Genomic DNA, 19469 nt, shown 5'->3' with positions numbered 1-19469 from the left:
TTTTTACTCAACATTTAATGTTTCTTCTATTTCCTTGCCCTCCAAAACACACTAGACCGAGCATACAGGGGTAGTGATTGCAACAGGGTGCCTGTCAGGACAGAGACACATCCAGCCTGGATCTGGCTGCTTGAATTATATTAACTGAATCAACACCAGAAACCGATTTTCACTGTTAAACCAAACAAAATATCATTTATCTTACTACCAGGTTACAAAAGAGAGAGACTAATATAGGGAATGAGCAAGGCATATCCACAGAATTCTTACCACAGCGAGTCAAGTCTTCATCAGATCCATCACGACAATCATCATCCCCATCACAAATCCACCTAAGTGGGATACAGTGTCCATTGCGACATGAGAAGTTGCTAGGGTCACAGGTACGTGCACTTGCTAAAAAACAACAATGGTGAATGCTTCTTGCGACAGATCAGCAATGTATTTACATCCAACTTATAGCAACTTCCAGAGCTTAATTGAATCTCTGCCATGCCATACGTGAGCCAAAACATTTTAGTCAAACAGCATTCTTCAGATGTGTAGAGTAGAGTTTCTAACAGAAGTTAGCTTTATGTTCCATCTGTTCCTCTGGTCAGATGTTTAATTTAGGAATGATCCATAAACAAGTCAAATTTGTTGGAGTGGCAATCATTCCACTCCTTTTTACTTACCCTGGTCAGGAGCAGCACATTTCTCACTTACTCTTCTGCTCAGGGCCTAGTAAGGCACGTGTGGTGAAACTGGTTCCCCAGGCTTTCCAATGCAGGGCAGCAAATGCTGGGGAAGTGAAGCCATGCCACATTTTTACAGCACTAGCTGCCATTAACCAGGTAAGTTTAAAAGGTGCATTTGTTTAAATGCACTATGAGAAGCCAGAGAGAAGGTAAATGTAGAAGGTCAGTTGGTAGGATGGGGGCAGGAGAAGTGTCAATAGTATATAGAATCACAGAAACCCTACAGTGCAGAAAGAGGCCATTTGGCCCATCGAGTCTGCACCGACCACAATCCCACTCAGGCCCTACCCCCACATCCCTACACATTTACCCACTAATGCCTCTAACCTACGCATCTCAGGACACTAAGTGGCAATTTTAGCATGGCCAATCAACCTAACCCCCGCACATCTTTGGACTGTGGGAGGAAACCGGAGCACCTGGAGGAAACCCGAGCACCTGGAAGAAACCCACGCAGACACGAGGAGAATGTGCAAACTCCACACAGACAGTGACCCAAGCCAGGAATCGAACCCAGGTCCCTGGAGCTGTGAAGCAGCAGTGCTAACCACTGTGCTACCGTGCCGCCCTGTAGTTACTCAGGAATTAAAAGTGGTTTTAAATCATTACTTTTTCCTGGGTAATTTATCTGCTTCCAAGCTTCCAATTTAAATCAGCCTATCAGATAGTCCCCAGTGCAGCGTATTGGAACTTTGAATTTCCTACTTCCTGAGCAGTCCATTTGTGGAGACATCTGGGTAGGGACACCCCCCGCACATCATCTGGGGTTACAACCTACCACAGAATGGAAATTCTGAGCCCATTATTCATTCCTGTAATACCTCCCCATTGACTAAACTGCTTAAAAACAAATGCCAAGTGGCCAAACAAACATAGAAGATAGGAGCAGGAGGAGGCCATTCGGCCCTTCGAGCCTGCTCCGCCATTCATTGCGATCATGGCTGATCATCCAACTCAATAGCCTAATCCTGCTTTTTCCCCATAACCATTCCTAGTTTTCATACTGGCATTTACTCTAATATAACAATTAAAATTAATCCATAACCTGTATTTCAGATCATTCATTCCTCTGCCAGATCTAGGATAGAACTAGGATAGCACAGTTTCTTGTACTAAGTCGAAATGTTACTCCTTGCTTAAATTTAACAAACTATCAATTTTAGCAGATTCATCTTTCAAAAGAGTGTATCAAAGGAAGCCATTCAGCTTATCACACCAGCACTGACAACAATCCCACCCACACCCTATCCCCCGACTCCAGACAGTCACCCAAGGCCAGAATTGAACACGGGTCCCTGGTGCTGAGAGGCAGCAGTGCTAACCATTCTGCAATTGTGCTGCCCTTATTCTAACCTACTATTGGATCTTGGAATGGCAGATGGAGTTTAATTTAGCTAAAATGTGAGGTGATGCATTTTGGTAGACTGAACCAGGGCAGGACTTACTCAGTTAATGGTAGGGCGTTGGGGAAGAGTTACAGAACAAAGAGATCTAGGGGTACATGTTCATAGCTCCCTGAAAGTGGAGTCACAGGTGGACAGAGTGGTTAAGAAGGCATTCAGCATGCTTGGTTTCATTGGTCAGAACATTGAATACAGGAGTTGGGATGTCTTGAAGTTGTACAAGGCATTGGTATGGCCACACTTGAAATACTTTCGTGCAGTTCTGGTCACCCTATTATATAGAAACGATATTATTAAACTAGAAAGAGTGCAGAAAAAAATTACTAGGATGCTACCTGGTTTGAATTATGAGGAGGGGGGGCTGGATAGACTGGGACTTTTTTCTCTGGAGGGGTGATCTTATAGAGGTCTATAAAATAACGAGGGGCATAGATCAGCTAGATAGTGAATATCTTTTCCCAAAGGTAGGGGAGTCTAAAACTAGAGGGCATAGGTTTAAGGTGAGGGGGGAGAGATACAAAAGAGTCCAGAGGGGCAATTGTTTTACACAGAGTGTGGTGAGTGTCTGGGACAAGCTGCCAGAGGTAGTAGTAGAGGCTGGTATAATTTTGTCTTTTAAAAAGCATTTAGATAGTTACATGGGTATGGTGGGTATAGAGGGATGTGGGCCAAATGTGGGCAATTGGGACTAGCTTTGGGTTTTTAAAAAAAGGGCAGCATGGACAAGTTGGGCCGAAGGGCCTGTTTCCATGCTGCAAACCTCTACGACTATCTCCTGGTCCATTTTGGATACTAACTGTCACAAATATATTAAACTGACTGACCATTTAACCACATGCATTGGGAATGAACTCTGGGACTCTGCAGGATTTTAAAAAACAACCAGTTAAACATTTACCAAAAATGAGCTGGGGGAATGCTACATCACGTCTTTCCAAAAAAAACCCAAAAGAAATACCAGGAACAAGTTAAACCCCAGTGAAGTTCAGTAATAAATGAACCATTACTTACCAGTGCAGTTCAGTTCATCTGACCAATCTCGGCAGTCATTGTCCCCGTCACATGTCCAAGACGAGCGAATGCACATGCCAGTGGCACAAGTAAACTCGTCACTCTTACAGCTGCTCAGTGCTGTGGGGGTTTCAAGGGAAAAGAATTACAATGCCATGGATTACACTTTGATAAGATTTCTGTCCTAAGGATCCATTCAATACACTCGCATAATCTTGTGTGACCTTTTAAAAGAACTTCAGATTCGTCACAACTCGACTGGAACAGGAATATTGTGTGTTGCGGCTGGGTACAGGATTTGTCCCAGTTCCTTTATTCGAATATTTTCTATAGGTAAGAGAAATTTATCAAATGCAAGTCCTTAGCACATTTAGCTGGCTGTAAATTTATGGGCAGACTGGAAAGAGAATATCCAAGGACAGCACATTGATAGTCAATAATGAACTGCCTGGGGGGAACACTTCTACACCAACATTGATCTTTAGAAACATGACTTGCAAGACTTCCAAGTGATTAATTTTGAGAGAAGCAACAAATTCTTTGCAAACAGTGGAAAGTCCACTTGTATCCAACCTGAAAATCAAAGTAAGGAGGCTGTAGTGGAAAAACATTTTCAAAAGATTAACCAATAGGAGCTTCTGATAAAAAAAGGGGTTTTCATGGATTAGCCAGTTTTAATGTCAAAAAGGCCCTTCTATTTTACGTTGCCAAGCATTTCCTGACTCGTATGAACCCAGAAGCAGAACAATCTCGGTTTTCAATGATCAAACACTAGCATCAGGAAAGCAACATGGCTGAACACTCAACTTTTCAATAAAGCTTTACTCTCAGATAGCCAAATTCTACTGACTTGGACGAGAGCAACATCACTCCAAGTGTCTCAACGCACATTTTTCTTCCATCGTTAGATGCACAGATTAAACTAAATTGGTAATGCATAGGGTAGATTTTTGGTTTTGAGATCTAATATTAAAATTAGAATTCACAACATGATCTGTCAGCTCGGTTCCTGCCCACGATTTTCCTCACCAGGCATTTATATATATATATATATGTGTGTTCTTATTTGCGTGTGTGCATGAATGTGAAAAGGAAATTGATACTGGAAATGCTTTCTAGTTAGTTAGAGGTTTGTGCCTGCCCTCTGCTGGAGAGGCTTCAAAATGCAAGGAAACTCTACAGGAGAAAATAGAATCACCTGAACAGGTTTAAGGAAACAATGAAACAAAAATGCACCTTCAGCTTTATATGGGACATAATAGAGTACCATAGTTTGCTACAGCCAATTAAGTAAAAGGTAGACCAAGGCTCCTGAAGTCACTTACAGCACTGTTCCTCATCACTATCATCCCCACAATCATCTTCACGATCACATTTGTACGACAGTGGAATACACAGCCCTGATGACCGACATTTGAACTGAGAAGCAGGATCACAAGCAGTTGTTGCTGTGAAAAAGGGAAAAAAAAACAACTCATGCTTATTAAACTTAAATGTCATAAGACTATAATAACACAGCCTCGTGTTGCATCCTGCATTAATAAGTGAATAAAACACAGCGAGGGAGCCAAATCTCATTATTACAAACTCCTGGTGCCAAACAAGACTTCATGTAGCTAATGTAACACCGCTGTTTAAGAAGGGAGGGAGGCAGCAGATGGGAAATTATAGGCCGGTTAGCCTGACTTCGGTCATTAGCAAGATTTTAGAGACCATTATTAAAGATGAGATCGCAGAGTACTTGGAAGTGCATGATAAAGTAGGACTGAGTCAGCACAGCTTGGTCAAGGGGAGGTCATGTCTGACAAATCTGTTAAAGTTCTTTGAGGAGGTAACAAGGAAGTTAGATAAAGGAGAACCAGTGGACGTGATTTATTTAGATTTCCAGAAGGCCTTTGACAAGGTGCTGCATAGGAGACTGTTAAATAAGTTAAGAGCCCATGGTGTTAAGGGTAGGATCCTGGCACGGATAGAGGATTGGTTGACTGGCAGAAGGCAGAGAGCAGGGATACAGGGGTTTTTTCAGGATGGCAGCCGGTGACTAGTGGTGTGCCTCAGGGGTCAGTGCTGGAACCACAACTTTTCACAATATACATTAACGATTTGGAGGAAGGAACTGAAGGCACTGTTGCTAAGTTTGCAGATGATACAAAGATATGTAGAGGGACAGATAGTATTGAGGAAGCAGGGGGGCTGCAGAAGGACTTGGACAGGTTAGGAGAGTGGGTAAAGAAGTGGCAGATGGAATACAATGTGGAAAAGTGTGAGGTTATGCACTTTGGAAGGAGGAATGGAGGCATAGACTATTTTCTAAATGGGGAAAATGCTTAGGAAATCAGAAACACAAAGGGACTTGGGAGTTCTTGTTCAAGATTCTCTTAAGGTTAACGTGCAGCTTCAGTCGGCAGTTAGGAAGGCAAATGCAATGTTAGCAATCCTATTGAGAGACCTAGAATACAAGAGCAGGGATGTACTTCTGAGGCTGTACAAGGCTCTGGTCAGACTCCATTTGGAGTATTGTGAGCAGTTTCGGGCCCCATATCTAAGGAAGGATGCGCTGGCCTTGGAAACGGTCCAGAGGAGGTTCCCAAGAATGATCCCTGGAATGAAGAGCTTGTCGTATGAGGAACAGTTGAGGACTCTACTCGGGATTTAGAAGGATGAGGGTGGATCTTATTGAAATTTACAGGATACTGCGAGGCCTGGATAGAGTGGACGTGGAGAGGATCTTTCCACTAGTAGGAAAAACTAGAATCAGAGGGCACAACCTCAGGCTAAAGGGACGATCCTTTAAAACAGAGACGAGGAATTTCTTCAGCCAGAGAGTGGCGAATCTGTGGAACTCTTTGCCACAGAAGGCTGTGGAGGCGAAGTCATTGAGTGTCTTTAAGACAGAGATAGATAGGTTCTTGATTAATAAGGAGATCAGGGGTTATAGGGAAAAGGCAGGAGAATGGGGATGAGAAAAATATCAGCAATGACAGAATGGTGGAGCAGGCTCGATGGGCCAAGTGGCCTAATTCTGCTCCCACATCTTATGGTCTTCTGTTCAAGGTAGGAAAGATGAGAGGGAGAACGGGGCAGGTATTCAACTACATCTCACATGCAATAGAAACATCCCAGTGATGTTTTGGGTGTAATGTCTTATTTCAAATTTATCCTACAGTGATAATAACCATTACTTGGCACAGTCACTAAATTCAAACTATACTTACGGCAATTTCTTTCATCACTGTAATCGCCACAGTCATTATCATTGTCACACTTCCAAATGCTGCTGATACATTTGCCATTGGAGCACCTGTACTGGTTAGGCAAACAAGTAAGCTCTATAATAAAATAAAACACATTTAAAGGAACAGGTGATTAATTCCAGGACAAAGCAGAAATTCTATTTCCCTCAAAAGGGGGAAAGAGCTACATGGATATCAAGTAATTTCAAGCAGCTGGAAAGATTGGGGTTAGTATCGAACACTAAACAATTCTCTTTGTTACAAAACTTGAAAAAGGTGTTAAAAGTACTTGTTATCACGTGTGCATGGAGGAGGGGTTACGTCAGGGAAGACAAAATCCAGGAGAGGGGGGAACAAAACAGTTTGATACATTCCATTTCGGAAATAAATTTGTTGCAGCACTTTGCAGATTTAAGGAATTGATGGATCATCTGCAAACAGAAACACTTTCCTTCTTCCCCACTCCCATCCTTCCTTTGACATGTTACTAGCTCAGCTGGTCGGACAGCTGGTTTGTGATGCAGTGATGCCAACAGTACAGGTTCAATTCCCGTACAGGCTGAGGTTATTCATGAAGGTCTCGCCTTCTTAACCTTGTCTCTTGCCGCCTGAGGTGTGGTGATCCTCAGGTTAAATCACCACCGGTCAACAGCTTATGGTCATCTGCTACGCTGGCGACTTTACCTTTAGTCTGCAGTATAGCTGTAGCACTGGCAGGAAGTAGTTTTATCTTTCATAAACACTGCAGTTATTGATGCAAAAGCAGCTGCAGAAGCCATTTAACTCCAAAAACTTGAGGCAAATCAGAGTGGATAAATCCCCAGGACCGGACAGGGTATTCCCACAGACCTTGAGGGAAGCTAGTGTTGAACTTGCAGGGGCCCTGGCAGACATATTTTAAATGTCAGTATTCACGGGGGAGGTGCCGGATGATTGGAGGGTGGCGCATGTTGTTCCGTTAAAAAAGGTTCCAAAAGAAATCCGGGAAATTATAGGCCAGTAAGTTTGACGTCGGTGGTGGGCAAGTTATTGGAAGGTGTGATAAGGGATAGGATCTACAAATATTTGGATAGATAGGGACTTATTAGGGAGAGTCAACATGGCTTTGTGCGTGGTAGGTCATGTTTGACCAATCTATTAGAGTTTTTCGAGGAGGTTACCAGGAAAGTGGATGAAGGGAAGGCGGTGGATGTTGTCTACCTGGATTTCAGCAAGGCCTTTGACATGGCCTTTTTCAGCTTCACATCTACCCCCGTAGATTTTCCGTACAATAGGTTTCCTGACTGGCGAGGTTTTTAATATTCTTTCATGAGATTGTCGCTGACAAGGCCAGCATTTGTTCATTATCCCTAATCGCGAACTGAGTAGCTTGCTGGGCCATTTCAGAGGGCAGTTAAGAATCAACACCATTGCATTAGGTCTGTTGTCACATGTAGGCCAAACCAAATAAGGATGACAGAGTTGCTTCCATAAAAGATATTAGTGTTGGGTTTTTACGACAAATTGACAATAGTTTCCTGATCATCATTAGACTTTTAATTTCAATTCTTATTGAATTCAAATTTTACCATCTCCTCCTTTAACTCCCTGTCCTGGGAATAAAGGGATTCGAGAATGTGAAGGCTGATAAATAGCAGAACAAAATCCAGAAATGATTTGATCCCAATCATACAGTGCAAAAGGATTTCGTATCTCAAAGCTGCATTTACATAATCACGTCTGCATTGCTGTTAAGAGGTTTCCAATTGGCAAAGGTAAAACTGACAGGATAAAGAAATTGGTGAGGCCACTTCAGAACAGCTTGTCTTGAGACTACTCAAGACCAGCTCCAACGCTGTGGCTAATCAGGTTTTGAAAGCATACAAGCATTCTGATGAGCCTCCTGAACACTAGAGAGAGTGAAGTTAAAATTTATCTGCAAGACACATTAACCTACCCCCTCCAAGTGCAAGTTGTAGCTAAACAGTATTAATAAGGTCCAGCCTGCCGCAAATTAATACCATCAGTAATTAGTGTAAATGGTATCCTATCATTTGGTGATGATTACACACAGACTATACTCAAAAAATAAGCAACAAGGTCCTACATTTTGATCAACATTTAAGAGTAAATTGATAATTGACACAATTCAACAGCCGGGACTCCATAAAAATCAGCAAGTGCTGGAAACACCAGCCAAGGTCAGAGAGCATGTGAGAGGATTGGAAGGTAGGGGTAACATTTCAGGTCTGATTACCTGACCAGAACCAGATTAGACCCAAAACATTAACCATAACTTCCTCCCTCCTAACCTGCTGATTGCTTCTAGCATTTCCCATTTTTATTTCAAATTGTCAGAATTTGCAGTATTTTATCATCTAATGATGCTTCAAAAATAAAATTAGTTTCCAATCATTTATTACAAAAGGCAAATAGGAAAAGAACCGAACTCCGTCTCCTCAATTTCCTCCTGCCCCACATCCCGCCCCCTCCTCCTTTAACTCCCTGTCCTGGGAATAAAGGGATTCGAGAATGTGAAGGCTGATAAATAGCAGAACAGGTTCAATCTTTGTCAGGTCCACTTGTGCTCATGTTTAAGTATATGCCGGCTATAATGGTTTCCACTACCCTTTCGATGCATGAACCTACACAATAGTTAATGAGCAGACTATTGGAATATGGAAGCATGATGCAAGACACACCACACACACGCTCACAGAGCAAAGTCAGACATCACACCACCAATTTCTACACTGTCATTAAATTACCATTAATTTTTTTTTTTAAAAGGGCATCATGGCCCAATATTCAGCAATGCTAATTGTACAGACACTCACCTTCCTTCACACAGATGTTATTCCTTAGCGTGTAGCCTTGCAGGCAATTACAATGAACATCTCCAGTTGGCAAAATTGTGCTCTTCACTCCCTCGGGGCACACACATTTCCTACCAATAGATTTAGGAAGACAAAGCATGGTGCAGACATTCTCCAGACAAGCATTGGTCCCTTTGAAAGAAAAGCAAGTAGTTAAAAAAAGCTGCAAAATAGCGATTACGTTCACTATTAACAAAGGGCATCAACTTGACATCACTAATTCCCTCTCCCATGTGCAAGGACCTTTCAGAATCCCTAAAGTGCAGAAGGAAGCCATTCGACCCATCGAGTCTGCACCAACTCTCTGACAGAGTATCTTACCGAGGCCCATTCCCCCATCCTATCCCCTTAGCCCCAAACATTTACCATGGCTAATCCATCTAACCCACACATCCTGGGACACTAAGGGGCAATTTTATCATGGTCAATCCACCTAAGCTGCAACTCTTTGGACTGTGGGAGGAAACCGGAGCACCCGGAGTAAACCCACCCTTACACAAGGAGAACGTGCAATCTCTCCAGCTCTGAGCCTTAAGGCTCTGGTTTTTATTTCTCTCCTCCTCCATCACCCACCTTAAAACCAACCCATTCAACCAAGCTTTTAAGTAATTCTTCATAATATTTGCTTCACTGGTGTCAATTTTTGTCTGACAATACTTCTGAGAAAAACACCAAGGTGCTTTAATGTTAAATACGCAATACAAGTACAAGTTGCTTTCAAATAACTGGGTACATTTCAGAGTTGATTGTAAATGGGTGGAGAGAAATCCAAAGATTTCAATGCAACTTCCAGATAGATTTGGAACAGTCCATCCTACAAACAAATTTTGCCTTTGAAACAGGGAAAACATTTTACTGAAGGTAGAGTCATTGAGGAAACCCCAGTGCATTGTTTTGTTTTATTTGGCAGAAGTGGGCAATATTATAAAATATTTATCGAAGTAGGACGAAGTAGAAAGGGTTGAGAGCTTCAAGGTTTTAGGTGCCCAGATCACCAACAACCTGTCCTGGTACCCCCCATGCCGACACTATAGTTAGGAAAGCCCACCAACACCTCTACTTTCTCAGAAGACTAAGGAAATTTGGCATGTCAGCTACGACTCTCACCAACCTTTACAGATGCACCATAGGAAGCATTCTTTCTGGTTGTATCACAGCTTTCTATGGCTCCTACTCTGCCCAAGACCGCAAGAAACTACAAAAGGTCGTGAATGTAGTCCAATCCATCACCCAAACCAGCCTCCCATCTATTGACTCTGTCTACACTTCCTGCTGCCTCGGCAAAGCAGCCAGCATAATTAAGGACCCCACGCACCCCGGACATTTTCGCTTCCACCTTCTTCCTTCAGGAAAAAGATACAAAAGTCTGAGGTCACGTACCAACTGACTCAAGAACAGCTTCTTCCCTGCTGCTGTCAGACTTTTGAATAGACTTACCTTGCATTAAGTTGATCTTTCTCTATACTCTAGCTATGAGTGTAACACTACATTCTGCACTGTCTCGTTTACTTCTCTATGAACGGTATGTTTTGTCTGTATAGCACGCAAGAAACAATACTTTTCACTATGTTAATACATGTGACAATAATAAATCAAATATAGCAGAAAATTCTGCTCACCTGGAAAGTCCTTCGCCGGGTCATCATCACAAATCAGTGGACAATTAGAAAACTGCACGTGTATAATTTCTCTCCCCAATCCCTCACTCACTCCCTGAAAATCATGCCATTGTTGTCTGCCATGCTGTCTAAGAAAGTATGTCAGATGGTCCACTGATAAGTTACGCAACTTTCTATGGTCTGTTCTTCAAGTCATCTATTTTTTTTTGCACTGGCAAAAGATTCTTGGGTAATATTTACATTTTATGGGCAACCAAACAAAATTTAAGTTGTGTAGACCAGGGACCCAAAAAGTACTTAACCAAAGCTGCTACCTTGTGTTGTTTGCTTGTGGAACACCTTCATGTCCATTACTCCTGTTAAACCAGTGACCAGGGCCTCCATACCCGAGCCATCATACTTATCCGCCCTGAAGATGCTCATTTCAGACCAATCATCCCAGTAGATCTGATTCTGAAGGAAGTAAGAGTAATTTAGTGCACGCACAGCATTCTGCACAAAAGCTTGCATTTATTTTAGAGAAAATTGTTACAGCCTCAGGACATCGCAAAGCACATTTTACACCAATTAATTACTTCTGAACTGCTGCTACATTATTCACTGTGGCAATCAATTACAAACATCAGGGTTCAACAAATATTAAATGAATAAACCTGTCATTTGTGGGTGGTGGTTGAGGGAGGAATATTGATTGGAGAGCTCCATGTTCCACTTCATTAGTGCTATAGAATTTGTACCTAGTTAGGATTAACATCTCACTATTCCTTCACTATCAGTGGATCAAAAGCCGCCCTAACAGCACGCGGCAATGTCTACACTGCAGGGACAGCAGCACAAGGCAATTCACCACCACCTTCCCAAGGGTAATTAAATTCTGGCCTTAAAGTTATACCACATCCTAGAAGATAAATTTTTTAAAAAACACCTCCCACAATTCAGTATTTCCGCAGAAATGCACCAAAGCATCAGATTAGACCATCTGCTCAAATGCTTAACCGAGTTATCTCAAAGCCCTGGCCAGCTGAACCATGCACCAGAGAACTTCCAAAACTCATGGAGCTGAACCCGAGCACATTTCCTCATTCAGAAAAGGAGAATAAAAACTGGCAAGTAATTGGGCAGGTACAAAAATCTATATTGACGCTCGAGTACTTAAAGTGATGCAACAACAATGTCATTACAGTCCTATCAATACCAACTTAACCAGAGGAAATATTTAATGGCAGTTTGACTGTGTATGCTTCAATGTTATATTTATGGAAAATCTTCTTCATAATTTTACTTTGCGTTTCAATTTATGGAAGCCAAAAAGGTTACTGAGCATAATTAAAGAACTAATTGTAGAAAAAAAAGGACAAAATGAAAACTATTTACATCCCATGCACTTATTATTTAACGTACAGAAACAGTTTAATAACCAGGTCAAATAGGGCTAATTTCAAAGAGAAATCTATGAAGGAGCAATCACCATAACTGCTGCTACCCAAACATCTAACTTCACAATTGCCAAAGTTTTAAGAACTAGTCACTGACCTCCTCAAATGCGTATTTTGCGAATGACAATGATAGGCCCAGCACCCCAAGTCACATACCTTAAAAACACTAATGGCATATGGATGGGGAAGATTCTGTATCACTACTGATCTCTGACCACCATTAAAGTCCGCTCGTTCAATTCGGTCAACATAGGCTTCAGTCCAATAGATCCAAGAGCCATCCACAGTAATTCCATTAGGCCATTTGATGCCATCAGTAACGATTCGTCTGACATTAGATGCATCCATTTCACTTTTGTAAATTCCAACTGCATCATATCCCCAGTCTGTCCAAAACATCAGGCTGTGGAGAGAATATCAGCACAGATAAAATTCAGCATCTTATAAAATAGCCATCCAGTTGCGTCAACATTTGCTGCAACGGAGAACAAGCATCCTTTCAACAACAAAGAAAAACTACTTGCAGTCCAGTTTTAAAAAAAGAAAAAGGGAGTAACTTTTCCTTGGCTGTTTTATCACATAACACAAGGATTCAGTAGCAACATGCAATTCGAGCTAGATTGAAGGAACAGAAAACTGGATTCTATGAAATTCAAATTTTATTAAATATTCAAAATAAGAGCAATTTTCAAACAGAGTGCAGTAAACATAAATCTATATACTTCTAGCTTTTGTCGAGAAAAATAGATAAGACTGTCCGTTGGAGACCAAGAGGATGCATCACTCAACACTTCCGCATCCAACACTCCAAAATCAAAGGGTTTCTTTTTCAAATCAAGCACTCCACTGGGTCAAGAAACTGAGCAAGGGCCACCTCTGATCCCATATTTCTTTATAAAGTAATTAATCTTTTGTGGTTGTGAGAGAAGTTACATAGTGCTCATCATAACATCAAAGACTTAAAGCAGATGCACAAAACTGTTTTCATTGCCACACGGAGCTTTTCTTGTCACAGGGAGGGAGAGAGCAGGGCTGTGCACTGATATTTTGGTATAAATGCAAGTTGGTTCATGGGACACTTCGCATTCAGTTCCCTGAGTCAACGGATGACAAAGGAAGAAGAGATAATTTCCAGCAGGCAGGGATGTAAAAATGGGATCAGATGGCTGTCATTTTGTATATATTGTTACACTAAAACAGCAGACATTAGTGTTTCAGATATCACTGTTAGTCTCTAATATAAAGCACAGAACCCATTTGTGTATTATAGGGCTATATAGCATAGCAAGGATTAAACTGGGACCGAGAAACAGTGTGATGTTACAAGACACATGACCTGAGACTAGAGTCAGCTGTGAACTGTTTAGAAACTGGTATAGAAGCAAGTATGGAGTTAGCTTGGGCTATATGTACGTAGTTATGTGTTACCAGCAAACACTCCAAGTGTTTAACCACATAACACTCGGAACCACATGAGAGCTCCAGAACGTACAACATAGGGCACAAGGGGACAAGTCAAATTCATATTTTTGGCTTATGCCAACTGCAACAAGGTCACCATTTATTTATAAGATGGCGAGCCAGATCACATTGATTTTGTTTATCCTATCTCTATTTAGGGGAGGTGGTGACATAGTAGTATCGTCACTGGACTAGTGATCCAAGGACCCAGGTTGGAATCCCACCGTGGCAGATAGTAAAATTTGAATTCAATAAAAATCTGGAATTAAAAGATGATGACGATGAACCCATTGTCAATTGGTGGAAAAACTCATCTGGTTCATTAATGCCTTTTAGGGAAGGAAATCTGCTATCTTTACCTGGTCTGGCCCAAATGTGACTCCAGTTCCATAGCAATATTGTCGACTCTTAAAAGACCCTCTGCAATAGCCTAGCAACCCACTCAATTCAAGCAATTAGGGATGGACAATAAACAAAATGAATTTAAGAAACATGACCCCAATTTGTAGTCATGGTAAAACAAAAAAAGGTTAAAAAAGGGCAGAGGGGAGCATTGTCCATCTGAAACCCTAAGCAATTATCAAAGTGCTCTCTTGTACTACCTGTCATGAGTTTAAAGAATGCAATGGGACGAAGGCCTAGAAGGAGGCCCCTGCTCGTTTCCTCTGTCCAAAAATACAGGAACTTAACTCGAGGGAGGAGTTCACATGGAGAAAATTCTAACTATCAAAATCAAATCTCACTGAAAAGCCTTATTCAGTTTCATCCTGTGGTAGGAAGGCTCTCGTTACCTCATTGACCAAGCCTTTGGTCGTCTGCCCAATGTCACCTTGACTGCTTCGGTGACACATTTTGTTTGATAGTCAATGCTATGAAGCGCTTGGGGTGTCTGACTATGTCAGAGGCGCTACTTGAATACAAACCGTTACAGGAACAAGCTGTCCATTTTTTACTGAAACCAAGGCTAAACAATAGGTAAAGGGCAAAACAGGGGACAAGGCTTAGGAAAATGAGGTTTGCTTGCCAACAGTTGGAAATTTATTAAATAATAAATTGATACCTTTATGTAGAGACAGAAAAGTGACTATTTTAATGAGGGCTGCATTACGATCTAGAAACTTCCACAGTAAGCCGTCTCACAACACCAGGTTAAAGTCCAACAGGTTTATTTGGAATCACGAGCTTTCGGAGCGCTGCCCCTTCATCAGGGGAGTGCTCCTTCCTCACTCACCTCATGAAGGAGCAGTGCTCCGAAAGCTCGTAATTCCAAATAAACCTGTTGGACTTTAGCCTGGTGTTGTGAGACTTCTTACTGTGCCTCACCCCAGTCCAACACCAGCATCACAGAAATTTCTATACAGCCCAATGGAGAGAAAAATAAAATCATCCAATGAGGTGGCAATTCTACACATGAAAGACAGTGACAAAATAATTCCTTTTGGTCTAAAACACAGCTGTTAATACTGAAGTTCCTGCAATGCAGTCTCTCACCACTGGATGGCACAAATGTATTTGGGTTTACTATTTAGTGCATCTAAACGCCCTCTAGTGTTAGAAAAGTTCAGGCTCAAATGAACCAAATTCACAGATGCTAAAAAGGCTAGCCAAGTTATACAAATTAATTTCTTAATCAGAGTCAGCATCGGGAAGTTTCAGGAACAATACTTTCAAACTGGCCAACAGCAAACCCAATGTAACAATGATATGGAGATGCCGGCGTTGGACTGGGGTGGGCACCGTAAGAAGTCTCAACGCCAGGTTCAAGTCCAACAGGTTTATTTGGAATCACAAGCTTTCGGAGCGCTGCTCCTTCATCAGGTGATGACGGGTGATGAAGGAGCAGTGCTCCGAAAGCTCGTGATTCCAAATAAATCTGTTGGACTTGAACCTGGTGTTGTGAGACTTCTTACAATGTAACAATGGCAGCTGAACTAATATTCAACTGGTGTAATCTACCTAGAAGGCAATTTCCAGAGGGTAAAGAGAGTTAATCCATTGTAGCTGGTGTGATGTTACAGTACACCTGGGCTAAGGAAAAAGGGGAGGTGAGGATGATGTGGACTGCTATTCCAGTCGGGATGGCATATGTGCCTTTGGGGAAAAACTTATGTTGGGGTGATTGTCCCTTCTGGAAGATAATTTCTTGTCAAAAGCAATCTGTTTCCATGAAATGATCAAGTCACCAAGCTACCTGGGCCATAAACAATAGGAAAAAAGGGTCAACTAACTACAGGGGATTTGAATCTTGTTTGTGATCCTGTTTTTAAAGCAGTTTAGTTTGGAACAAGTTGCAGCAGGGAACATCTCTTTCAAGCAGAGCTCAACTGAAATTCAGGTGTGCTGGCTAAAAGTGTAAAAAACCGTTCTGATAACTAGAAGGATTGTACTAACAGTGCGAGCATGAAAGAAAGGGCGAGCACCTAAATACAAAGATCGAGTGTTAAAGAACAATCCAAGATGATTATGTTCAAGATGCAAGTGACACCTGTGCTTAATTAGGACTCTTTAAACGTGCAACGGTTTAAGGAAATTTGAAGCGATAATCCCACTGGAGGCAAGCAGAAGGCCCAATAAATCTCACGCTTTATACAAATCTTCCAACCAATGGTTAATTATTAAATTCCTTAGATAAGCATTAGTTTTTGGGGTGCAGTCAAATAGAAACATAGAAACCCTACAGTGCAGAAGGAGGCCATTCGGCCCATCGAGTCTGCACCGACCACAATCCCACCCAGGCCCTACCCCCACACATTTTACCCGCTAATCCCTCTAACCTACGCATCCCAGGACTCTAAGGGACAATTTTTAACCTGGCCAATCAACCTAACCCGCACATCTTTGGACTGTGGGAGCAAACCGGAGCACCCGGAGGAAACCCACGCAGACACGAGGAGAATGTGCAAACTCCACACAGACAGTGACCCGAGCCGGGAATCGAACCCGGGACCCTGGAGCTGTGAAGCAGCAGTGCTAACCACTGTGCTACCGTGCCGCCCCACGGTAGGTTAGAAGGAAACTTGAATTTGGAAGTTTTATTTAGCGTATAAGCAACTATATAAGCAGGGACAGCACAGTGGCACAGTGATTAGCACTGCCACCTCACAGCGCCTGGGACCCAGTTCGATTCCCGGCTTGGGTCACTCTCTGTGCGGAGTCTGCAAGTTCTCCCCATGTCCGTGTGGGTTTCCTCTGGGTGCTCCAGTTTTCTCCCACAGTCCAAAAGACGTGCTGGTTAGGGTGCATTGGCCATGCTAAATTCTCCCTCAGTGTACCCGAACAGGCACCAGAATGTGGCAACTAGGGGATTTTCGTAGTTTTATTGCAATGTTAATACAAAGAACAGTACAGCACAGGAACAGGCCCTTCGGCCCACCAAGTCTGTGCTGACACAGATGCCTCTCTAATCTAATATTTTCTTGCCTCTACGTGGTCCATATCCCTCTGTTCTCTGCCTATTCATGTACCTATCCAGATGCCTCTTGAACGTTGTTATAGCATCTGCTTCCACCACCTCCTCCAGCAGCGCATTCCAGGTATTCACCACCCTCTGAAAAACTTACCCCTTACACCTCTTTTAAAAACATTTCCCCTCTCACTTTCAACCTATGCCCCTGAGTAATTGACCCTTTGATCCTGGGAAAAGGACTCTGACTATCCACTCTATCCAAGCCTGTCATAATCTTGTAAACCTCTATCAGGTCCCCCCCCTCATCCTCCAACACTCCAATGAAAACAATCCAAGTCTGTTCAACCTTTCTTCATAGTCCATATCCTCCAAACCAGGCAACATCCTGGTAAATCTCTTCTGCACCCTTTCCAATGCATCAACATGCTTCTGGTAGTGTGGCGACCAGAATTGTACACAATACTCCAAACGTGGTTAACCAAAATCTTATTTCATTGACCAGTAGCCTCCATGAAGTTATTAACAGTTGCGGACTACTAGAACACAACGCCCATTTATGACTCTTCTAATGGATGCCCCTTTATACCACTCTAGATATTGGCTTTTTGGAAGCTACACACACCCTAGCTATGACTAACACTACATTCTGCACCCTCTCCTTTCCTTCTCTATGCACGGTATGCTTTGTCTGTATAGCGCACAAGAAACAATACTCTTCACTGTATACTAATATATGTGACAATACCAAATTAAATCTGTTATTGGTCACTGTTCCTTGCTAGAAATTTATCTCTTGAGGGACTTTTGGATTTTCCTGATTAACTATACATTATACACCACGGAGACATTGTTTTCTAAACTTACCCATCATGAGGAACTAGTACAAGAGCTCTTGGATGATCTAATATAGTAGAATTCAGCAGCGTTACGCGAAAGTCTCCATCAGGGTTTGAAACCTAACAAAATTAGAGTAAATTACAAATTAAAACTTAAAATTTTCCTCTCTCCCAAACTTTGCTTTCCATCAAACAATATTTTTAAGATTAGAACTATTATAATAATAGGTGGATATCAACTAATTGCATGAATTTATTTACTGGAATTTTTAAAATCGGCACGGTAGCACAGTGGTTAGCACCGCTGCTTCACAGCGCCAGGGATCCGGGTTCAATTCCCAGCTTGGGTCACTGTCCGTGCGGAGTTTGCACGTTCTCCCCATGTCTGCGTGGGTTTCCTCCGGGTGCTCCGGTTTCCTCCCACATTCTGAAAGACGTGCTGGTTAGGGTGCATTGGCCCGAACAGGCTCCAGACTGTGGCGGCTCGGGGAATTTTACAGTAACTTCATTGCAGTGTTAATGTAAGCCTTACTTGGTGACTAATAAATAAACTTTTAAAAATCAGCGGGTAGGAGTCGTCACTACCATAATAAAATTCTTCTTGAAACTACTGGTTGAACTGAAATTAAGCTGAAGGCTGGATCAGAGTAAAAACTCATTTATCTAAATAGAGATATACAGCAGAGCCACATCTTCCTTTTTTGGGGGAATTTTACATTCAAGGGAACATTGAGAAACCACTCATCTATATTTTTGTATCACCTGAACAATAACCTAACAATAACCAAGATTGGTGGAGTAGTGGATGAGGTGGAGGGCTGCTGTAGGCTGCAAAGAGACATAGATAGGATGCAAAGCTGGGCTGAAAAATGGCAAATGGAGTTTAACCCTGATAAATGTGAGGTTTTGGTAGGACTAATTTAAATGTGGATTACAGGGTCAAAGGTAGGGTTCTGAAGACTGTGGAGGAACAGAGAGATCATGGGGTCCATATCCACAGATCTCTAAAGGTTGCCACTCAAGTGGATAGAGCTGTGAAGAAGGCCTATAGTGTGTTAGCTTTTATTAACAGGGGGTTGGAGTTTAAGAGCCGTGGGGTTACGCTGCAACTGTACAGGACCTTGGTGAGACCACATTTGGAATATTGTGCGCAGTTCTGGTCACCTCACTATAAGAAGGATGTGGAAGCGCTGGAAAGAGTGCAGAGGAGATTTACCAGGATGCTGCCTGGTTTGGAGGGTAGGTCATATGAGGAAAGGTTGAGGGAGCTAGGGCTGTTCTCTCTGGAGTGGAGCAGGCTGAGGGGAGACTTAATAGAGGTTTATAAAATGATGAAGGGGATAGATAGAGAGAACATTCAAAGACTATTTCCTCGGGTGGATGGAGCTATTACAAGGGGGCATAACTATAGGGTTCGTGGTGGGAGATATAGGAAGGATATCAGAGGTAGGTTCTTTACGCAGAGAGTGGTT

The 19469-nt window shown here is 42.3% G+C and overlaps 2 protein-coding genes across 2 annotated transcripts in view; one reads left to right on the top strand and one right to left on the bottom strand.

Moving 5' to 3' along the window:
• Window positions 1-19469, top strand: part of LOC144479966 (uncharacterized) — a 418329-nt gene that overhangs the window by 15455 nt on the left and 383405 nt on the right. The window lies entirely within an intron of this gene.
• Window positions 1-19469, bottom strand: part of sorl1 (sortilin-related receptor, L(DLR class) A repeats containing) — a 195034-nt gene that overhangs the window by 58437 nt on the left and 117128 nt on the right. Inside the window, exons 19-26 of the mRNA XM_078199060.1 lie at window positions 18026-18117; window positions 12451-12697; window positions 11173-11311; window positions 9201-9371; window positions 6367-6480; window positions 4477-4599; window positions 3152-3271; window positions 271-396 (exon numbers count right to left, since the gene is read on the bottom strand). Coding sequence (XP_078055186.1) covers window positions 271-396; window positions 3152-3271; window positions 4477-4599; window positions 6367-6480; window positions 9201-9371; window positions 11173-11311; window positions 12451-12697; window positions 18026-18117 — 1132 coding nt within the window. The remainder of the gene's footprint in view (window positions 1-270; window positions 397-3151; window positions 3272-4476; window positions 4600-6366; window positions 6481-9200; window positions 9372-11172; window positions 11312-12450; window positions 12698-18025; window positions 18118-19469) is intronic.

This window comes from Mustelus asterias, chromosome 27 (genome assembly GCF_964213995.1).
Source record: "Mustelus asterias chromosome 27, sMusAst1.hap1.1, whole genome shotgun sequence".
Taxonomy (NCBI): domain Eukaryota; kingdom Metazoa; phylum Chordata; class Chondrichthyes; order Carcharhiniformes; family Triakidae; genus Mustelus; species Mustelus asterias.
The sequence above is the reverse complement of the archived record's forward strand: the minus strand, read 5'-3'. Positions and strand labels throughout refer to the sequence as shown.